This window comes from Pieris brassicae, chromosome 14, assembly GCF_905147105.1.
Source record: "Pieris brassicae chromosome 14, ilPieBrab1.1, whole genome shotgun sequence".
NCBI classification, from domain to species: domain Eukaryota; kingdom Metazoa; phylum Arthropoda; class Insecta; order Lepidoptera; family Pieridae; genus Pieris; species Pieris brassicae.
The window spans coordinates 1,235,936-1,252,475 of record NC_059678.1 but is presented as its reverse complement, the minus strand read 5'-3'; the positions used below and the strand labels follow the sequence as shown (position 1 = coordinate 1,252,475).

General features: G+C 34.9%; 1 protein-coding gene across 3 annotated transcripts in view; it reads right to left on the bottom strand.

Annotated features, from left to right (window-relative positions):
• Window positions 1-16,290, bottom strand: part of LOC123718131 (transcription elongation regulator 1) — a 30,775-nt gene extending 14,485 nt beyond the window's left edge. Inside the window, exons 1-15 of one of the 3 annotated variants that reach the window (XM_045674539.1) lie at window positions 15,888-16,290; window positions 14,325-14,661; window positions 13,908-14,061; window positions 13,080-13,280; window positions 12,268-12,366; window positions 11,397-11,609; window positions 10,414-10,520; window positions 9,692-9,827; window positions 8,921-8,995; window positions 7,575-7,791; window positions 7,083-7,224; window positions 6,502-6,628; window positions 5,915-6,147; window positions 5,070-5,188; window positions 4,621-4,771 (exon numbers count right to left, since the gene is read on the bottom strand). In XM_045674539.1, the coding sequence (XP_045530495.1) occupies window positions 4,621-4,771; window positions 5,070-5,188; window positions 5,915-6,147; window positions 6,502-6,628; window positions 7,083-7,224; window positions 7,575-7,791; window positions 8,921-8,995; window positions 9,692-9,827; window positions 10,414-10,520; window positions 11,397-11,609; window positions 12,268-12,366; window positions 13,080-13,280; window positions 13,908-14,061; window positions 14,325-14,661; window positions 15,888-16,060 (2,484 nt within the window). In that variant the 5' untranslated portion in view covers window positions 16,061-16,290. The remainder of the gene's footprint in view (window positions 1-4,620; window positions 4,772-5,069; window positions 5,189-5,914; window positions 6,148-6,501; window positions 6,629-7,082; window positions 7,225-7,574; window positions 7,792-8,920; window positions 8,996-9,691; window positions 9,828-10,413; window positions 10,521-11,396; window positions 11,610-12,267; window positions 12,367-13,079; window positions 13,281-13,907; window positions 14,062-14,324; window positions 14,662-15,887) is intronic. The other 2 variants (XM_045674538.1, XM_045674536.1) reach the window with 2 other exon arrangements.
• Between the last annotated feature and the right edge of the window lie 250 nt (window positions 16,291-16,540).

The following is a 16,540-nucleotide window of genomic DNA, read 5'->3' as shown; positions in this document are numbered from 1 at the left end:
AAGCATTGTTAAGCGTTCTCATACCTAATCCGCTGTTGTGCTAGTATTTTTTTGTAACATTTATGTTTACCAAAATTGTCATATATTTTAGGTAATATAGGTTGTAACACCGTAAATAAAGTATAATGTATGATGTGTAACTTCAATAAATAAAAACGGATTATTTATTTTCTGGTTTTTTTTTTAGTTCAAAATTTAATTTAATAATTTTCATATAATTGAATTTTTAGTTCGCTGTCCGGTGACGGTTACGGACCTGATGTTAAGTGATACCGCCTCCGATGGACACTCTCAGTGCCATAGGGCTCGCGATTGCGTTGCTGGCCTATTATTGTTGGCTTTTAAGAAATTATTAATTAACTTTTTAACGTTATTATTTTATGTACCTTACTTTCTAACTAACTGGAGTCATTAAGCTTCCCATTAAAACTCTGTACTGACAGAAAAATTAGATTCAACTGTGTAATACTATGTTTGAATGTGATATCGAGTATATGTTGTGTGAGGCAATGTTTTATAAGAATGTAACGAAAATGTTTGTTTGAGGCCCTACTATTACAGAATTAAATAAAGATTCGGTTTACTATAATCTCGTTTTTAGGATAAGGGGGATGAAAATAAAATCGCATAGCGCCATCTACCGATAAACCACACACTGAGTAAAAACCTGAAAAAACATGGATTAGAAGCTGAAAAGAAGATGTATATTTTAGTGCCCTGTGGAAGAAAATTTTATTAATTTCTGAAAGTAAAATTGCATTAGTTAAACAAAAGTAAAGGCTTCGTTCATACACTTTGTTCGTTATACTTATTGAAAATGATTACTATAGAAGCTTAGCGAGACGTGCGCACTGTCTTGCGTCAGTTGACTGACTGACCATTTTGTACGCATCTTTTAGATTATGCAAGACAATTTACATTTATTCTACCCTCTTTTTTCACTCTTCAATCAATGTGTCAAGTTTTAACAGACGACAGTTAAGTATTGTTCTTTAAATCATTTTAGGGTAAGTTTTCTCAGTATAAACTGAGAAAACGTAAAAGGTTATTTCTAAAATTATCAAATGGAAACATTTCATAATAGCCTTTTAATTCTGACATGTATTGCCGCCCAAACCAAACACAATTTCCTCGAAATTCGAACCTGTGAAATGTTACTTGAAAAATGAGGGTACACCATATTTCATATAAAATTGAGGGTAGCACAATTTTTCTTAAAAATATACTAAAATGAACTTTAGTATTTCGACCTCTTGGCTATCCTTTTATTGTGTCAGTACAAGTTAATGTAGAAACAACTTCTGTTTCGACAGATTTCGAACCCAGCACCCTTACTTAGGTAGAATACACCTTATTCTTAGATATAACCATCAAAATCTATATAATAAAATTATATCAACCAGTTAAATCCCTTCCAAATCGAAATAGTAAGATTTTTTTTTACTTTGAATACTAGCTAATTCCAGCAATTGCGCCTGCGTTCATTAATGTTTAGGGCCACTGTTTAACCCAAATTCATGCAGTTTCTGATCAGTTACCCACAATATCCTTAAAATATACGTCAATATAAATATTGAACAAAGTTGAAGCCTTGACTTTTGCACATCTTAAACTACCTACTGACCTAAAACAGCTTTATGGATCACAATTTAAATTTAAAAATAATAATTCTTTATCATTGCCAATTAAAATGCATACAAAATTAATTTACCAAGAATTACAAATTATTTAATATACAATTATATACACCATATTCCTAGCAGATACTGTGTTCGATTCGAGAAATAATTACTATAATATATAAACTTTATTGGAGGTTGACATTCGTAACATATATTATTTTTGTGCCTATATGTCTGCATGCATTATTTAAGAACTGAACTAACTTCAACTTCCAATCTAAACCTACAAATTATCTGCTCTATATCTATTAAAAATTGACATAGGTGAACACAAAATTTCGATTAAAATTTTACACTGGGAATCGAACCCAATTCACAAATCCATAAAACTGTTTCTACAATAAATTTACAACATCCTTAGAAACAATAACTTTGATATAAAACAAAATTCAAAAATTCACTCCAATCGGTTCAGTAGTTAAAACTATTCGAAAACGAAACGATTTAAACTACAACTCGACAATCACCCATCACCGTTCTCTTCGGTTTTATTTAACAACGATAAGGCGTCGCTTTCCGATAATAAAGTATGGGCTTAAAACTATTTCTAACCTTATAAAAGTTTGGTGCAAACCGGGGTGACCACTTGACGTCAAATTTAATATTCATTAAAATACTTGGCGCACTACAGTAAATTTCCCCTATTACGGTAAAGTTGCTCCACTATGGTAAACTTCCCCCACTACGGTAAATTTGACATACTACGCTAAACTTGCCCCATCGCGGTAAACTAGTCCCAATAGGGTAAATTTGCCCTACACCGGTAAACATACAACGTTGAGACTCTTTAAATTGCCCGCTTAACAAAGAAGCTGTAAACCCTTTCACTTTATGACTTTTTTATTATAAAGTCAATTCATTAAATAATAAGATAACGGCTGGACTTATCGCTTTCGAACAATCTATTCCAAGCAACTATCATTAAATTAAGTGCAAACTCAACTAATAAGTAAACAAATCTATCTTCAACGGCCAACAAGCACCAACCCGTAATTTCCCGTCTAACACTCTGTTTAAATATGTTCGGTTGGCCCTAATTTAGTGAAATAAATATCTCTCTTCATTTGGCTCCACAACAGCAAAATAATGTTGTTTTAGCTTAATCGTTATTTATCCCCACTATGGTAAACTTAAACGCGTCAAATTGCCTTTACCACAAAATCCATCGACAATTATTGCTAAATGCCTGTGATAAACTTCACTATAAACTTAGTTCCACAAGCGGCCCCACTACTGCAAGATCATCACTCAATATTATTACAGACATTAATCAACTCTCCGCTCTATTACGTAGTCTATCAATATCGCCACCGGAACCAACCATAAATATTAGCGAGCTACACTATAACACACTTTATATATAAGCAATTGCCCCTCCATGTCGACCTCTAAAAATAACATCGTTACGAGATTTGTAAGTAACTTGAACCTCTCGAATAGTATCGAAGTCAACTTTCCCCCACTATCACAAACTCTATAATTTTGCCCCTCTACCACAAACTCTATAGACAAGAAGCCCCACCGTCCCTATCAACATCAAATGGCCACCACCGGCACGCGCCGCGCGTCCTCCTTCCGCAGTCAGCCACGCGCCCTCTACAAAAGAATTGTCGCTCGTATTGGAATCGATGCCAACTGGACCTAGGTGCCAAGTCAACCACGAGGTGCCAACTCGACCGCTACTATCGCCTTACGACTGTGTTATCGTGACGATGCCGTCTTATTTATTATTTCGTTGGGCAATATCACGAAACACGACCGTGTATGTGATAAATAGGACATTACAAGTGAAAATTAAATTTTAATAGCGATTTGGAAATTACTCGAATTCATTACGTTTTTCCAAACCACAGAGGACAAAAAATATCTACAATATAGTTTCGTAATTAAAAAACTATAAAAATTGTATAAAAACTATATTATAGACGGTAAAAATGCAGAATCTTAAAAATATTTCAAAAATTTCATAATCACAAGAGAAATTGAATAAAACGAAACATTCGCATAGCAGACTTGTAGGTGGGACTCGAACCCACTACAGTTGAATGACATGGGAGTCGAACCCACGGTCTTTGGAACGTATGCCAGAAATGCCTGAAAATAAATGTATACATCTGAAAAAAATGTTGATCACAATTGAAATTCGCAAAATTAAGGGGGAAAATCCCAAAAATTTCAAGCAAATTTATAAGTATTACGCTGTTGTAGCAATACGTAGAAAAGCAATAGAAGAATAGTAAAGTCAACGAGAAGACTTCAGAGAGTGTTCCAACTAAGAAACGTTCCAAATGCCCGGGCTCTATACCCAAGAAACTGGTCGTAGTTTCTACTAGGCGTTTAATTGGACAGTATGTAATATATGACTAGCTTCCTTGGCCCATAAAGAAGTTGATGTTTTTTTTTAATGACGGGGTATATGGGCAGGAGTCTCACCGGATATTAAGTGATACCGCCACCCATGAACACTCAATGCCAGAGGGCTCGCGAGTGCGTTGCAGTTTTTAGCAATCCAAGCAATCTTTGAAATCCTAACTTTCAAATGGGGCAAGCATATGTATTTTTTCGCCGGAAATCAAATTCGGGACCAACAAATCTTTTTAATAGGTATGAAATTATTTTGACACAACATCTTATCTACGATAATATATTACACCCTCCCCCTTCCAGTTGGGGCATATGCACCCTTGCTAACACAGTGCGGTACGGGGGCTGCAGCGTGCGAGAAGATAGGGGACTGAACTCGCCGCGCAGCCGTCATTTGTTATATTTGGTCGCATTAATTTTATAATACAAATGACATTGAAACGTCAGCGCGTTTTAGGATACACACAGCGCCATCTACATTAGAATTCAGTAAACACTGAATTAAAATATCTCTCTAAAGCCTTCAACAGCACTTCAAGTCACAGGTCGCAATTTATCCATCCCGCTCACTCACCTGTTCCCTGCGTTTCTCTTTCTCTTCCTTCTCTTTCTTGCGCAGTTCCGCAATGTGCTCGTTGAAGTAGGTCTCACGCTCGCGCAGTTTCTCGATACCGCGGAATCGTTCATCCCGACAGTACTTCGTTGAGAACTCGGTGAATGATGACCTGCAAATTATGATCATACGTTAAGTTTAATTGGTGTTGTCTCAAAAAAAAAAAGGAAAAAAAGGTTTCATATATTTATTTATGAGGATATCTATTGCTCAAAAACGATTTTTATGAAACCTGGACTGACCGAATTTGGAAAATAACTCATAAAAATTAAAAAACAAAACTTTAGGACATGTGTTTGTAAACTCAAATAGACATACATATAATTCCAACAATATAACACACATACAGATCAAACTGACAATTGTATAGTCGTTTAACATTAACTAATTAACACTATTAATTAACTTACTTTGAGTGTAGTTTGGCCTCTTCCATGAGTAGTTTGAAAGACTGCTTCTTCAGCAGTAGTTTGTTGCGTTTCTCTTTTCTCTCTTCTTCAGCTCTGTCGCGCACGTACTTGTTGAACACCTGAAAAATTACAGAATTTTTATTACCATGTCATAGTAATATTATATATAGTTACAGTAGTTATGTGAAGTTGTCTATTATCAATTGCAGTTGTCAACAAGAGTACCTTTGCATTTTTTAATTTTACATATACTTTTGTGCATACAGTTTCCTATTTTTTAAAATAATAAGCCTATATTCATCTAGAATTGTAATGTTGAAAGTATTTCTCAAATTGAACTTGACGGATAAATAGCAAAAAAATCTTATTGACAATACAACAAAGTTTATACTATATGTATATTATATAATATATAGTAAATGCACCATGTATATGTGTATATTTATAACACCATGCGCCTATTTTATTTTAGTTTAGAAGGTTTTTTCTTCTAGGTACATGGTCTTCAAATATAACAAACAAAATATTGTAAACACTTGTTTAAACTAGTAAGTATGGAGTTTCTTGCTCATTCTTCTCCATATGAACTAGTGTATTTTTTTTAACATTTTATCAAGCCATGCGTAGCCGGGACTCAACGCTTAGTATCTGAATAAAATTATTGCCCTCATAGTATAAGATTCTGGGTTTAATGAATTTTTACCTGTTCTGCATTAATATATATTTAAAGATAAATAAAAAAATATATATTTTGAACACTACACACAGTTCAAGATACGCAAAGAAATAAGTGCAACTCTTTTTGTCTCTTTTCGCTGTGATGAAAAGTGACAGACGACACACACCTGTCGCCTCTCCTTAGACTCGAGCAGGAGGTAGCGGTCGTCGAAGACGATCTTGTGCAGCTCCTTCTCCCAGGGGCTGAAGGCGGACACGTCCGATTCCCGCAGCAGCTGCAGGAAGGCGGTCACTCGCTGCTCGAACGGCACCACCACCCGCTTCCTGGCCGCAATCATCTCCGCCTCCACCGCTGCGTCCGCGTTTGCGTCGATGGCCTTTTTCGTCGTCACACCCACCACTGTCACAACACAATATTACTATATATTATACTATTACACGACTGTGTAATTTTAAACCGATTTCAATAAAGGTGGATAACAGTTTAACCTGTATGTATAATTCAGATCGTTTATGTGTTCTAAAGGATCAATTTAAGTGTAAATTTAAAAAGGTTTTGGGAACTATACCAAGTATCATCAAAATCGGTTTAGTATTTTTTGACGTATCCACGCGTGAATGGCAAATACTCAAATGTAGATTAGTTCAATTTTCATTTTTGGCCACCGAAAAAAGAATTTACATGCCATCCACCTAGCTCGGACTTTCTACGCCCGACTACTTTACGTATGTTTTTATTAAGGCAACAACTCACCCTCGACTTGCTTTGCCCGTTTCGCGCCGTCGCTCTCCGCAGAGTCGCTGTCCGAGTCGATTCCACGTTTGAGATCGCCGTTAGAACCTTTCGAGGGAGTCGTTTCCTTCTTCTGTTGTTGCTGTTGCTAAAGACATACATACAAATGAGCTAGCTGAAAATGGGGGTTGTTAAAGATGGGGGGGGTGTTAAAGATGGGGGGTTGTTAAAGATGGGGGGTTGTTAAAGATGGGGGGTTGTTAAAGATGGGGGTTACTATAGAAGGTGGTTGCTATATATGGGGGTTGCTATTGCTTATTTTAACAATTCAAAAACAACACTAATTTAATAGTTATTAGTTTAATTTTCTAACAACACAATCGAAACAGCAAAGGTACGTAAAAAATATTATGGACTTAAAAAATCATTATTTCACACTACAGAAATATAAGAAATCTCCGCATAATAAATATATTATTTTCTAATATATGTATTATGTAAAATAAATTATTTTACTCGGCACAAATTCTAATAATGGGGGGTTATAAGAAAAGCTTATTATTAATAATGGTAACAGACCACAGAAGTGAATATCATCGAACCTGTTGTACAAGATGCGGAGGTTGGGCTACTGCAGCATCAACATCCTTCCTCCCAAGCAGTTGAGCTGGGCGTTCCCATACTGAGAGACGGGCCGTTGGATTGTAGAAGAAAACGCGACCATCGCCAGTCCATACAACGCACCTGCAAAATAATTTTACTGGATATTATATTGATCAGTTTGAAGAACCTTATTGTAATTCGTTTTGCCGAGTCTCAATCTCGTCTTGAGCGCTGGTTTTGATTTATAAAAACATAAACAAAACAAGAAAACAAAAAAGTTTTTTATAACAATATATCGAACTTAATACAGTTACCATAGCAACGCATTTTCAAAACCTCATACAGTTAAATTTGTTACCATGACATCCCGATAGTGTTACCAACAATAAAAACATATACCAAAGCATGGTGAATAGCTCAACGCTATTTTTCTAGAGAAAAGATGGCGCCGTTACCATGGTAACCTTTAGCGATTCTAAATTCAAACTTACCACGGAGTCCCCGTGATCGGCGTGCTCGTAACCGGCCTAGTCTTGTCCGGTTTCGCCTTTTCCTTCTCCGCCTTCTCCTTTTCCGCCTTCTCTTTCTCTTCCCTCTCCCTCTCCGCCTTCTCCCGGTCTATCCGCTCACGTTCTGTTCTCTCCTTCTCCTCTACCGCGGTCGCTTCAGCCGCTGCCACCGCATCCGCGTGTTCGTCGACATCTATAACTGTTATGAATATTGATAATAGATGGGGTACCCGTAAAATTTACTGGTCAAATCATTTCTTATACTGAAACATATGACTGTCAATGATCAAGTTTTTTTCATAGAACACATGATGTTTAGTGATTACGTTGCCCATAGTCACTTATACTATCAGAAGGTTCATTACATGTTTTTGAAGGACCCTAAGTCGGATTGGTTCCGAAATACTTCAATGGTTTACACATAATGGTAATCCAAGATGCCTTTAAAAACGCTATCTTGTGGAATGACTGACGTCAAGATAATTCGGGTGGAATTAGTTCACTTGCAAAGTCTTTTACAGTGCAAAAATGAGTTTTTGTGAACTCAAGAAGTACAGAAATAAGAGAGAAAATAAAAGTTATTGCCACACCATTGCAAAATACTTAAGTGGAGATGAGCTGGCCACATCACTCGCCTGAATAATCGTAGATTGACAACAGGGTAAAGAAGGGATTGGAAAGGCCCACCAGGGAAAAGAAAGCGAGGTCACTCTCTTGCATGGTGGGCTGATGAACAAAGTTGGGGGGTGGGGAAAAGTGAGAAAAGTTACTCGAGATTAGATAAAGCTAGTTGAAGCCACTTGGAAGAGGCCTATAATCTGTATAAGGTCCTTGGAAAAAAAACTGTATAAAAATTTTAGTGTATCTTTTATAAAGATGGAGGATGTTCAAAGGAATAAATGAGGCCTAATTATTGTTAATGAAAATATACAAATTAATAACTAATTTCTATTGCAACATACCCTATTACTATAGTAATCCATCTAATATTAAAATATTTCTCAGAGCTTAGTTCAAAATTTTTAATTCAAAATCATTTTTTCATATAGGTAGCACAATGTACACTTATAAACGTCAAAAACATGTATGTATATAAAATGCTTCTAATTTTACATTTACTGCCAGTTCTCAAATCAAGTGCGTAGAAGAGAAGAACTGGCAATAAACTGTCCGCCACTCTTTTTAAAGGCAATTTTTTTTTTACACATTTGTAAGGATCTCCAACTATTACACCATGTTCCACATGACATCTTAACTAATTAATAATAATAAATTCTCATGGGAACAACACGCACTTCCTTGTTTTAAAAAGGATAAGGAGCACTCACCACCATCCAAAATGATTGGTTCATTTTTGTTATCCATTCTTTCCCCTTTTTCGACTGCAATTTTCGCCTTTAATTCTGTAATAAACAAGGTCTAAAATCATTTTAAGGTCGGGTTACTACAATTATTTTTGAAGTTATACTTCTTTTGGTGCGTAAAGGAAAAATGATGAGAGTAAATTTTTACGATGCGCACGCACACCGTCACAAAATCCGACACTCTATACTAAACATTTTAAAATAAAAAATGTCCATTGCTTTTATTATATAGAATTTTTTTTTAGGTATTTTAAATAAACTTTATTTAGCTAGATCAGTGGTGGGAAAACTTTTTTAATGGCGGGCCACAAAGTTTAAGAAATTCTAGACGAAGGCCAGAATTATTTAAAAAAATGCATTGTTGCTTTTAATTTTAATATTATTAAAACAATACAAATAGAAACTACTACGTAATTATTAGATACGGGCCACAAACTATCCATGTTTTTTTTTATGAGGTGAAAATGCGCTTGCGCAGGCCCGTGCCAAGAATGTCGAGATTGACGCGGGGACTGTGGGAATGGGTCAACATATCTATGCTGATGGACCCTCTTCGGGCCGGATTAAATGCATTCGCGGGCCGTACTTTGCCCATCACTGAACTAGATAATGCGTTATAATAAAAAATTTAATTTTTCTATTGTTAGTGTCGTTTTTTCATAAAACATAAAATAAAGGCGAAAGTTAAATTTTTTTCTGAATTATATTACATTACATCGTGTATATATGCCTCACCGTCTAGCCTCTGCAAGGGCTCCGGCTTGATCCAAACACTATGGGCTCTGCCGGCGTGGTGGTAATACATTCGGCCATCTGGAGCCACGTGGGACGTCCATTCCGCGGCCGCTGCTTCCAATTCCGGAGGTATCATCTGAAAGATATAGAGACATAATTATAACCAGGTAACTTCAAATATATATATACAGGGTGGCCAAAAAGTCGTGGATGAAACGCAACGCATTACCTGTATGACTTGCGTAATATTATCTTCAATACTCCCAATAAACAAACATTGATAGTATGTCTAACGCAAGGTCTCATGAGGCCCAATCAAGTGGATTGTATACAAAAGATACAGGGTGTAGATTTTTTCGAATCTTAATAAGAATTAGTAAAAAAAACAAATTTCTTTTAAAACGCAAAATAAATGATAACGAGTCGAGTTTAAGGACCTCCAGTAGAACAATTACTTGCAGCTGATGACCGCATCTAACCCCTAGTTGTGTTTGATCCACGACCTTTTGGCCACCCTGTATAATAAATAAAGTGAGATAATGTTTAAACAATACAATAAATAATAATGAAAATATTAAATTATGAAATCAGAATTTACATTATTACACAATCTAGGTACAGCTCCAGAATCGGATGGATACCCAACAAACTACTAAACCAGTTTTGATGAAATTTGGAGATTTCTACGCTGGAATGTACTCATCACCTAATACAATACTTACAGTGGTGTCTTTCTTAGGAGGTGGAGTGGATCCATCCAGCATTATTGGTGATTCATTATCACCAGACATTGAATTACTCATTTGGTTAGATCCCATTGGGGCTTGTCCTGGAAACATTTATTAAACAAGTTAAAAAAATATCAATGGAGGAGGTTAATCTATTTTTTTTATATTATTTCAAATTCTCAAGCCATAATGCAAATTTAGTTTGTTGATTGATTGTTATGTGGCGCTACAACTATTTTAGGCCCGGGCCTCAGATTTCTGTGTATGTTTCATGATCATTTATAAGCAATTAGGTGATCAGCCTCCTTGTGCCGAGTGCAGTCGACTTTTAGGGTCTAAGGCAAGTCGGTTTCCTCACAATGTTTTCCTTCACTGTTCGGGCAAATGTTAAATGCGCAAATAGACAGAAAGTTCATTCGTGCACAGCCGGGAACGAACCTTAACGATCGACCTCAAGGATGAGAGTTAAATGCCTTTGCCAACACTGCTCCGTCAACATATACATCAGTAATAATTCAGTATCCATATAATTTGAACTTTCAAATAGGTTCCTTAATTCTAACTTTCATACAAGATAAGGTTATGTTATAAAATAACACTTAATTATTAAAAGATTAGAGGAGACCTATGTCCATGGACGGAGCTGTAAAACAGAAGTTAACCAATTTTCCAATGAATTATTAGTGTTTATAGATTTCACATTTTTATGTACTAGGTTAAGTTTTTTACAGAAATAAAGGCTATTATTATTATTAACACTTTTATTTTAACCCAATGCAAACCTGTGTCTAACATACCTCATGTTAGAAGTTTGTCGTGTGTCTATGGTTTCAATATGTTATTTTGGATGTTGACAAGTTTTTGTTTTGTTCTATACTCTTTTTACTTTTTGTCTACTATATTGTTTGTCCAGCCAAATAAACTTATAATCAAATTAAACTATAACAATCACATTTGTCTTAAAATATTAATATTACCATTATTATCGGGACCCGGGAAGCCTGGTTGTGCCACCATTGGTGGTGGACCCCATCCCCAAGGGTTCCAAGTCCCACCACCAGGCCCTCCCATATTAGGTGGAGGACCCATATTGGGTCCGCCCATGGGCGGGCCTGATCCCATGGGAGGTCCCGAACCCATATTCGCTCCCATTGGAGGCCCACTGGAGGAGGTGGTCACTGGAGCTATGGCTGTAAAGGATAAATAACTTGTATAAACAAAAATTTAAAATTTACTGATAGATATTTTTTGCGTTTCTTTTTAGTTCACAGAGTCGGATAAATAACAAACTTAATTAACTAATCAGCCTAATTAAAATTAATAATATAAAATCAAATTTTTGTCCCAGTTATAAAAAAAAACATTTACTTACTCAACAAAAATCCTACGAAATTTTGTTTTCAATCCACCCAAAAATATTTATTTATCTATTACCTAACAATTATTCTATTTTTTAAATTTATTATATACACAACACTTCATTACTTACACTGCTAACTTTGACTAATATTATTATTTTGCACTAACTAAGTATTATTACATTCTTTTTCTTTTTTTGCGACTGAGCCACAAACTAGCTGCTCTGGTCTGTGTCAGAACAATCAGAGCTGTGGAACGACTCTGCTCCTCAGCATAATGTTGAGCCAGGACCAATTACAACCACAGCACACACGCATTACACATAAAAACATTGTTCTTTAAAAAAAAATCTCATTTTTTATTGTTATTTTGTTTGTCTCTGTGTGTGTATGTTTTGTTAGTAATAAATGTTATGTCAATGTCTAGTTTCACTCTTTAATCTCTTTCTGTGAATTGTGTTTAAATTACTGTTAAAATTAAAATCTTTACCATTGGGCATCTGGTTAGTTTGAAGGGATTCACCAGGTGGTAGTTCATCCATATCCATTGTTGGCTGGTCAGATTGATCCATTTTCATTTGGTTGTTACCTTAAAAAAAAATTTGTAATAGTTATAAAACAGCAGTTTGCCCTAGTGGCTTTCTATGTGTGCATTTAACATTAGCTCGAACATTGAAGGAAAACATCCAAAGGAAACCGGCTTATCTACAACCCAAAAAGTCAACGAAGTGTGTCAAGCACAGGAGACTGATCACCTACTTGCGTATTACATTGACACAATTGATAATGGAACAGAACATATAGAAATCTGAGGCCCTAAAAATTTAATGATTTTTTTAATGGTTATAAAATATTTCGTTAGGATCTCTAGGACTCGTAGCAAGTCTCTCAACACAGAGGTCATGCATTCAAATTATGGTTGTGCATCAATGGAATATTTTTTATATATGCCCAAGTAACACCATTAAAATATTAGACATGTGTCAGGCACTGAAGGCCACCCACCAATTTAAAATTTCTATTACAATTTCAAAGTTGAAATTTGTCAATTTAATAGAGTGTTAAAATATATGTGAATGACTCAAAAAATTGACAAAATTATTCTTACATAAATCAAATAACATATTTTTAGATCTTTTTTAAATTAATTATAAAATAATCTGAAACTTCACTTATATGATGACAAACATACTTGCATAGTTGAATTATAATTGAATGGTTTGTAATATTATTAATAAACACAAGATTTTCAATTTAGTACCTAGTTTAAAAACAAAAAAGATTGAGTGGCATGAAACTTACCATCTTTTGCCCATGGTGGTGGATGTGTCATATAGGGTGGGGCAGAATTGGGTGTGGAACCACCTCCTTGTGGCCCCATTCCAGGGGGCATCATGCCTCCCATCATGCCATTTGGCATCATTCCCATGGGTGGACCACCCATTGGTCCTCCCATTGGGTTATTCATGCCCATAGTTTGTGGGTTCATGCCTGGCATTTGGCCTGAAATATGTTTGAAAAAATGATCTCAGTATATATATATTTGAGTTGTTACATAACTCAGAATTTTCTTCCATCAATTAGATTTGCTACATTCAAATTGAAATAAGTTTGACAAACTTATTTCAATTTGAATGTAGCAAAATACGATTAAAATCCAGAGCTATTAAATGTATATTAGCTATTAAAAAGAGTGGCGGAACATTTGCCAGTTCTTCTTGCCCGCTCTACACCCTTGACTTCTATACTGGTTTTACATGTAAATTTACAATTAATTTAAGTTCTTTTCTGACATTCATAAGTGTACTTGTTTACCTATATGAATAAAGTTATTTTGAGTTTGAGTTATTACCATACCATATTATAATGTTAATGAATATTTAAATATATAAAAACGCATGAAATGGTTTACGTCATATATGTAAAATATGAATGAAAAACAGTTTCATCAACAGCACAAACAAAAATTTGTAAATGATTTGAAATAAATAAATCTGTGTCGTTAAGATAAGCTTAAACTATGTTTTTAATTGAACCTTCTAGATTACATGTATTGCATGACCTACATCAACAGAAAGGGACAAAGTTTATTATAAAAAATAATTAACTAATGATTGATTTAACACTCACCTGCTGAGACCATAGCTTCCATTTCAGCCTGTGTTATGACCTTGCAAGTTGGACTCTCTTGTGGCCTAGTCCAAGTTGTTTCTCTAGTGCGTTGGTGATAGTAATATGATTTGCCCTCATCGGACTTAGTTTCTACCCATATTTCTGGTGGAGGCTATGAACAATTACAATTCAATTTCATGAGATGATTCTCGAGTCAACTCAAAAAAAATCTCTTAATTTGTTTAAATGGGTTTTCAAGCATTGAACAATTTTAATGTGGCGAACAAGTTAGCATATAATGTTTAATAAAATAATTAATCTCATGAATAAAAAACAATCATAAAAAAATAATAAATATAAAGAAATGTGCAACTTCATAGCTGTTAGTTTAAATTTAAGAATTAATGTATAGTAAACAAATTTAAACTAGCTCACCATATTTGGTGGTGGCATTCCTGGAGGTCCAAAAGGAGGTGGTTGTCCCATCATATTCGGTGGAGGCCCCATTGGCCCACCTGGTGGCATCATTCCAGGTGGGGGTGGGCCAAATGGAGGTGGTCCCATCATACCAGGTGGTGGTGGTCCCATAGGCCCCCAGTTATTATCAAAATTAGGCCCTCCATTAGGACCAAATCTGGGACCACCACGACCACGGAAAAATCCACGGCCTCTCATTGGAGGTCCACCAGGGCCATAACCCCTACCTCTAAAGCGCATGGGAGGCGGTCCATTCATCCAGCCCGGTGGTGGCATGCCGCGCCCACCACGGCCTCTGTAATAAATAGTTAGCTTATGATCTAGACCTTATTGCCTTAAAATTTAAATGACAAAGAAATAAATTCATTGTAGATGTAAGAAAAATCTAAACAGTGTTTATATAACATATAGAACAATTCTAAAGGATTATACAGATTGGATTGGATTGGACAATTCTAAAGGATTGTAATATGCTATATGAAAATAAACAATTTTTTTTTGGAAATATGGCAAACAATCAAATTTGAAGTAATATCCAGGTTGATGTGACAAAATTGAACAACAACATAATCTGTACATAATTTTTGACTAGACATACATACACAGATACAATTGAAAATTTTAATTCGCAGTGCCAGAGAAGTATCGCAAATTGCCAATACATCGTTTCATGAATTAATATTAACCACCTATCAATCCTTATGGCTTACTTTTTTTATAACTTGAGTGTTCTTAAATCTGACATTCAATTGCCTTGGGATTATTAATCTTTTGGGTATAATTGATGCTGTAAGAATTTTATACCCATGGTCTAACTCAAAATGTGTTGTAATTTTAGAAATTCAACATTTTTGTTGTATAGAATATAGCAAATAGAGTGCAATTTTGTATTGAACCCAGAAAAGCTTTACAAAATGCATTTAGAAACATCCAACATCTTAATTTTAAAGTGTAATAAAAATTAAAATACAATTAAAATCACAACAATACATTAATTTTTGGGAACATATTAAAATTATGCTACTACTGGAATGGGGGCATAATTATTAATAAGTTATTGAGCACAATAAAGAGTAGCCAATTTAAAAACATGGATTTGGAATGTATATGGTTTACTAAATTTAATTTGAGAAGGACAATAATTGTCATTAAAAAAAATAGCAAGCTATTGTTTTGTTAGCCCTTGATCATTACATAGTATATGTAGTCATAATGAAATATGTAGGGAATAAAATGTAAATATTGATACATCTACTAGATTAGTTCCATACAGTAAATTTCATCTCAATGCTGTAAATGCGAATTAGCCATATAATTTGAAAGTAAGTACATGTATAAATAATTCTATGCTGGACGGAAATAGCAAAATTGTCCTTCCTCGTATTGATTTAATAATTTAAATACACACTGACGCCTAAAATGTTTGTTCGTGTTCTCAAGGCTACGGAGAGCATTGACATTTTGTATATATGTAATTACATGATGGTATACCCAGTAGAGGGTTGTAGTTTAAAAATTTACCTGAAATTGCCGCGGCCACGAGGACCTCCACGAAATCCCCCATCTTCATCTTCGTAAGATTCATCATAACCAAACTCATAATCACTTTTCACAGTATCACTATCATTTCCATCGTTTCTATTAGTGTCACTCGCGCCCGAGTCCTGTGTGTCCATATTATACTCCTCTTCCATCTTTATAAATTATTGATCCTAAACTAAACTAAACACCATATTACACGAATTTCGCGTTATTAAATAATAAACCGCACTTTTGCATTTGCAATGGCGGAAACAACATTGGATCAAAATGGCGGTGGCTTCTATGACTAGTGATGTGCGCAATCATTTTTTGAACCATAGTGTAGATTACTGTTTTACTGGCATTTTCCAAATTTGGGTCAAATTTTATAAATGAGGTGTAATTATAAATATATACATTTATATCATTAAAAATGAATCCAGTTATAAAATGTAATGTCACGAATCGTCAAGAGTCAGCAATGCTACAAAGATGTGTTCACTGTAACTTCATTTAAGCACATAATATTACGTACATTTGTAAATGTTGCCAAAAGTATCAACATTTTATACCAATCTTAAATACTTGCTAATCATATGCTTTCATATTTTTGTCTCTCAATACGCAACTAGAGTACTGTGTCGTTTAATTAT